The sequence below is a fragment of the Laetiporus sulphureus genome (assembly GCF_001632365.1).
Source record: "Laetiporus sulphureus 93-53 unplaced genomic scaffold LAESUscaffold_168, whole genome shotgun sequence".
In the NCBI taxonomy this organism is placed as follows: Eukaryota; Fungi; Basidiomycota; class Agaricomycetes; order Polyporales; family Laetiporaceae; genus Laetiporus; species Laetiporus sulphureus.
Window position 1 is genome coordinate 1 of NW_024468677.1, and position 5,541 is coordinate 5,541.

A 5,541-nucleotide genomic window follows, 5' to 3' on the forward strand; every position below is an offset into this window, starting at 1 on the left:
ATGTGTGCGGTACCTCAGACTCCGTAAGCACCGAGGTCGTGACTTAGTACCGTGACTGACCACATGCCAACTCTGTCATTGTGCTCTAAGGTGGGGAGATAATAGCCTACATAATCATTGTGCTCAAGGTGGTGGATAATAGCATGCACTGTCATTGTACTGTTTCTATAAAGTCATGCGCACACTCTTCAGGAAGCCCACACAACTCGGCGACAGCATGTCCATTGCCCAAGTCGTCGCTTCTTGGTACGTTTTCAAGACCAGCTGCAGGACCAGATCGTCCTTGACTTTATAGCAGGGGTACTACTTTACGTCCCGGACGCAGCACATTTCTGATACCCGATGGCTATGATCTGCATCTGACAAATGTCGCTCTTGTCGTTGGTGACCCCAGCACCGATACCAATTCGTCGGGCCGAACTTCCGTCTGGATGATGCATCTCACTCCGTCCGGTATCCTTTCTCCAGTGCTTGGATCATCTGACAGGAATGAGAGGGTATTGCTCTTCACAATGGCCCTTCGACAGGTGAACATGCAGTTATATTCTTTCATTCACCGGTTCGGCTTACTTCGCATAACGAAGGTGGAGCATCTGACCTTGAATGTTACGCTCGCGGCGAAAGAATATATCGCTTTTGAAGTTATAGGAAATAAGTGAGCAAAAGCGCTACCAGTGGTTCACACTCTCATATCTGCCGCTCTACAGCTGCATCTGCCTCTCCGGGAACTTCACTGGTCAGCGGACGCTGCTACGTCATGATGCGCATTCATACTGATGCATATATTCTTCAGTTACATCCTCTGAAAGCACGACATCTTCAAACAAGGCTGCTCCTGCGAGCAATTCGTAAGATTGTCGTGCTCATGTTTCATTGCGCGTGTATGCTTAGATGGCCGTAGCGTGACGCAACCGATGAAACCCCCTGTTGTCAGTGCACAGAAAGATAAAAAGCGTGCAAGGGTAGAATCACTGATAACCCCTACCAAACCCGGCCGTACCCTTCCTAGCGGAACCATGGATCGTACTCCGGCTTCATCGCACGTCAGCCTTACACCGAGCAAGAAGCCTCCGCAACAACCGAGCCGAAGTTATATCGCTGCATTGCCTTCGCCTTCGTTCCCATCTACAACTGCCGGAAAGCGACGTGTAAGCAACTGTGCACTTACTAAACTGACATCATTCTAAATGGTGGTATAGCGACTGGCAAGCTCGACTGACGAAACTGACGGTTTCGCCTCGGAATCCTCCGCTGCTGCATCCCCCGCACCGACAAGCGCTGTCTTGACTGGACCTGGCCCGTCCACCTTCGACTTTCAGACGTGGAATCTTCATGTCGAAACTCCGGTGTCTGGTCCCTCCACGTTGGACGCTGATGCCGTTGTGATCAGAGATCACAAAGTTGGTACAGGGGAATTACGGGCTACTCGTGGAGATGAGGTGAAAGTATGGTATCGTTTGCAACTAGCCAATAATGTTATCCTTGAATCCCGAATGGAGGGAACACCGGTGCGTCTTTCGTGACGTGAGAATGTGGCAGTATTACTAAATGTCATCTAGATGGTGTTAGTCTTGGGCGAAGGCGCGATTCTTCCAGGTTTGTTGGGTCGTTAAATTGGCTTCCTGTAGCACTAATCTATGCAGCGATTGACCGAGGCATCGTGGGCATGAAAGTTGGGGGCGAACGTCTCATCAAAATACCTCCGGCGCTGGGACACGGCGATCGCCCGCACGGCGTTGTACCACCTAACAGCACATTGTTTTTCCGTGAGTCATCCTGGTGCGGAATGGACTGATGGAAACTAAACGATTATGTAGAGTGCAAGCTCCTAAGCATCCGCCAGGTCGACGAGGAGGAATGAAGTCAGACGTCGAGGCTTTGTGCTACTGCTACTGTAGAACGGCTTCAATTTGTTCAGATACACACCCATAAATTGTGTAATCCAGTTATATGCGACCATGTCTGTCTGCGCAATTCATTTATGCGCGACCGTGTCTGTCTGCTCAATGTCTGACGCGCCAACTGACCTTGGATTGACTTGCAAGCGCCAAACTTGTACCTGACGACTCCCAATCGTCGGAATATCATTCTCACTTCTCTTTCCGAGACTTGACTAAAGTGTCAGATACACACTACTTCTTTTTGCGCTTTACGCCTCGGCCTCCCGCCGTGGAAGCACCTCGTCCTCGACTTTCAGCACTACCTCTCCTGGAAGCTTTCCCTGCTCTTCTGGCTTGCCTGGATGCTAAGGATGAGCCTATAGATGCCCTGACGAGTATGTTGGCCAAATAACGAAGGCGACTCACCTGGGGAATCCCGTACACCCATATCTTCATCGTCTCGTAGTCAGTGCCAACGTCCGTCCCTGTAGCAAGGCTGGCTGTGGGAACAGCACTTTCGTCACCGCTCTCCTGCGTCAACGCGCTACTGTCGCTGTCTCCTCCAACAAGACCGGCGACATTCTTCAATTTGCTCCGTCCTTTCTTAGTCTGACGCGTCTCGGACATCGTTCGGGCATGGTGTGAAGGTGAGGCAGCCGGCGAGGACGAAGGCAGAGAAGCAGTCGCTCGTATGCCTCGCATAGAGATGAGGGTATCAAATGCCTCATCGGACGGGAGCGAGTACTCATGGCGGAACCATGGATGTGATGGTAGATGTTCTCACGGAGACGGGGATCGAAGGGGCACGGCCGACGGGGATGGTAAATTGTAGTACCCAGGAGGATCATAGCCGTCTGTCCCCTAACACTGGCAACTGATCAATCACGAAGACGCAATGGTTGTGTTTCGCTCTTACTATATTGTCCAAAATCTCTAGGTCGTAGCATGCCCTTAGCTTATCCCATAGTTCGTCTATCGAGACTATGTGCCGGTATCTCTGGGAATTGCGTTGCGCAATGTGAGGACATGAAAGTGGCGGTGGATGCCTACAGGTCTTGCGCGCATCAGAGCACGGAAGGCGATTTCTCCCTCGACAGAGTCTAGCCAACGTGATGAGCTCGCACTTTCAGACTTGAGGCCATCGCTAGCGACCATCTTCGACGAGCAAGCTATGGTGAATGTGCGAAGACACGACCGCTGGTGCACGACGACCACTCTTGGTATGTAGTACGTCTTCGCGCCGCAAGAGCAGTTCGACTATCGCGACGAGCTACATGGATGGATCGGCGAGGAGGATCGCGTTCCTGCATGGATGCGCGAGATGTATGACAAGCGTGACGTGCTGAGAGCAGAATGGCGGGACCTGGAGCGGCTCGGTGAGGCGGACGAGTGGGTGCGCGGTGTTGGCGAGGGCGGTATGGACGAATGGGTAGAGATGATGCGTAAGTTGCTGCGCCGGGCGGAGGACAGTAATCGAGATGAGTGCAAAACCAGGCTGTGAGATCACTGTCTCATTGCAATTACATCTGCCTTTCCAATACAAGCCTACATGTTCCTTGAATATGTATGCTCATAAATTCAACGTGTCTCCGTGCTGCTCGACTATCTGAGGTCGATTTAAAGTGACGCTCGAGGGACGGACGGTGCGTACCGCGTCGGTCAAGCGTCGGTGGCGAAACGCGTCACATTATGCGGTCACGTGATGCGTATCTCATCATCGCAGCCAAAGTTGCCGGCCTCGCCTCGCGCAAACATGACACTATATCAAGGTACTCGGCAGCGTCACAAAGACTATCGCAAGTCTCGTTTCCTAGCGTTGTTGCTTCAAGTTTATCTGCATGGCAGAGCGGACGTGAGTCTACGAATCAACGGGATAGGTTTATTTGATGAATGCAAACCTTCAAGAATGCTAGTGCTCGGTGGCTTGTCTGCTCTTCGGAGACTCCGAGACTCATCGTGAACGCGTCGCGAAAGGTGCGGTCACGTGAGATCGCTTCGCAGGCGGACACTGCGGCGACCAGGCGCTGCCTGCCGCCTGCCGTCCTTCACACAGGTTGTGGACGTAAAGCGTGCGCACTTCTTTGTCCCCGTCTTTCAAGGCAGTCGTCGCCGCGCGTCGCCCAAATGGCGGACCATAGGCAGGTCCGACCGTCAACGGACGAAGGTTAGCACCAGAAATATACGTCTCGTGGATCATGGTGACCTTACCGAATGGATCGTCCCTTCTTGATGCAGAGTCCGCATCCCTCTTGCAGAGCGTCGACTACCCAGATGGCGAACAGCAGCGACCGCGACCTCGATCTCCCTTCGCCTCTCTTGTGCAGGAACCGCTCACACCGCTCACGAAAGCGCTGCTGGTCGTCGCGCTGGTCTTCCTGTTGCTCAGTTCAGTCTTCATCGGCCTGTTCGCGGGGGCACAGCACAAGCTGAACGCCGGAGGCTCAGGGGACGGAGGAGGAGACTCGAGCAAGGAGCCAGTAGTTACAGTCACATCTATTCTGACTGAAACGGCGACGCAAACCGCAACGTCTATTGCTACGTCTACTGCTATGGCTACGGCTACATCAGTAGCCACGTCTACTGCGACTTCTACCGCAATATCAACGACGACAGCTACTGCGATATCCACAAGCGTATCCACAGCCTTTTCCACGGCCACGTCGACTATCGTGTCGACGAGCGCAGTGACGATGCCAGGTCTCGAGCCTACAAGTCCTCCTGTAGAGGTATGTCTTGTTGTAGAATGGCGCTCGAATGCCTTGACAACGAGAATGTCAATAGGCCGAATGTCTGACTGCACAATGCATCACGTTGTCCTCGTCTATCCTGGCGTCTCGATCCGTGCGAGAACTTCTACGATTTTGCCAGTGCGTATACCATTTACTGTTGCTCTGTAAGCGCTAAGCAACGGTGCAGACGGTGGCTGGCTGAAGGCGCACCCTATACCTTCTGACAAGGGCTCATTCGGTAACTTCGAGGCTCTCGCCCAACAGAATAGGCAGGTGCTTCAGCGAATCCTTGCATCTGACCCGTCGTATGCTCCGTCAAGCATGGGCTCTCCATATGATGAACAAATTCTGAAGAAGATTCGTGGTCTCTACTCGTCGTGCATGGATGAGGATGGGTTGAGTGAGCTTGGCGCGGAACCTCTGGCATCGGTCACGCGCCGGATCAGGAAGCTGTTCCATGGCAATACCTCACAACATGAGGAAGATGAGCAGAAAGAAGACTTGACGGCTGCGATCGCATTTATGCATACCCGTGGTACGTATGTTACGAGGTCACGGTCAATCATTTGCCTCATCTGCCGTATTTAGGTATTGCTGGATTATTTGCGGTAGATATTGAGGGCGACGTTGGCAGAGATCCCAATTACATGACTATTTGGTTCAGTCAGTCAGACCTCGGCCTCCCATCCAAGGTTCGTATTTATCGTTCATGCACGTGCTTATCTGAATTTTGTACAGGAGTACTACAATGAAGAATCGATTACCGAGCTTTATCAGACCGTTCTGGAGCGTCTCCTCCTCAATTTTGATGAAGAAGAGCAGTACTCTGAGGAAACGGCTGATGAGCCGACACCGTCGACTGCTTTGCTCGTTCATGAGGAACGCCTACGGGTCTGGCCACCGTGGCCATGGCCGCCATGGGGCGGTGATGA

At 52.6% G+C, this 5,541-nt stretch overlaps 3 protein-coding genes across 3 annotated transcripts; 2 read left to right on the forward strand and 1 right to left on the reverse strand.

Moving 5' to 3' along the window:
- Nucleotides 1-110: 110 nt before the first annotated feature.
- On the forward strand, nucleotides 111-1,861 carry LAESUDRAFT_753505 (uncharacterized protein; the record flags this gene model as incomplete). The annotated part of the gene is made up of 10 exons (XM_040911779.1): nucleotides 111-246; nucleotides 299-527; nucleotides 585-655; nucleotides 708-736; nucleotides 794-848; nucleotides 902-1,148; nucleotides 1,200-1,508; nucleotides 1,560-1,596; nucleotides 1,644-1,766; nucleotides 1,818-1,861. Exons 1-10 carry the CDS (start codon nucleotides 176-178, stop codon nucleotides 1,859-1,861), a joined length of 1,215 nt encoding a protein of 404 aa, XP_040757319.1. The 5' UTR covers nucleotides 111-175.
- Nucleotides 1,862-2,075: 214 nt separating this feature from the next.
- LAESUDRAFT_733060 (uncharacterized protein) lies at nucleotides 2,076-2,663 on the reverse strand. The gene is made up of 2 exons (XM_040910379.1): nucleotides 2,307-2,663; nucleotides 2,076-2,238 (listed from the first exon to the last, which is right to left on the reverse strand). Exons 1-2 carry the CDS (start codon nucleotides 2,505-2,507, stop codon nucleotides 2,200-2,202), a joined length of 240 nt encoding a protein of 79 aa, XP_040757320.1. The 5' UTR covers nucleotides 2,508-2,663; the 3' UTR covers nucleotides 2,076-2,199.
- Nucleotides 2,664-3,527: 864 nt separating this feature from the next.
- LAESUDRAFT_126006 (uncharacterized protein) lies at nucleotides 3,528-5,046 on the forward strand. Its single transcript, XM_040901267.1, has 6 exons — nucleotides 3,528-3,732; nucleotides 3,786-4,044; nucleotides 4,116-4,209; nucleotides 4,573-4,606; nucleotides 4,662-4,747; nucleotides 4,797-5,046. The coding sequence occupies exons 1-6, from the start codon at nucleotides 3,583-3,585 to the stop codon at nucleotides 4,831-4,833; spliced, it is 660 nt and encodes a 219-aa protein (XP_040757321.1). The 5' UTR covers nucleotides 3,528-3,582; the 3' UTR covers nucleotides 4,834-5,046.
- Nucleotides 5,047-5,541: the final 495 nt, after the last annotated feature.

Excerpts from the sequence above, each read along its gene's own strand:
- LAESUDRAFT_733060 (XM_040910379.1), bottom strand. The coding sequence starts at position 2,507 with ATGTCCGAGACGCGTCAGACTAAGAAAGGACGGAGCAAATTGAAGAAT. Across the intron at positions 2,239-2,306 it reads GGGTGTACGGGATTCCCCAG|GCAAGCCAGAAGAGCAGGGA; the intron begins GTGAGTCGCCTT and ends CTTAGCATCCAG.
- LAESUDRAFT_126006 (XM_040901267.1), top strand. The coding sequence starts at position 3,583 with ATGCGTATCTCATCATCGCAGCCAAAGTTGCCGGCCTCGCCTCGCGCA. Across the intron at positions 3,733-3,785 it reads ATCTGCATGGCAGAGCGGAC|AATGCTAGTGCTCGGTGGCT; the intron begins GTGAGTCTACGA and ends CAAACCTTCAAG. Across the intron at positions 4,210-4,572 it reads GCCTCTCTTGTGCAGGAACC|GCCAGGTCTCGAGCCTACAA; the intron begins GCTCACACCGCT and ends CGCAGTGACGAT.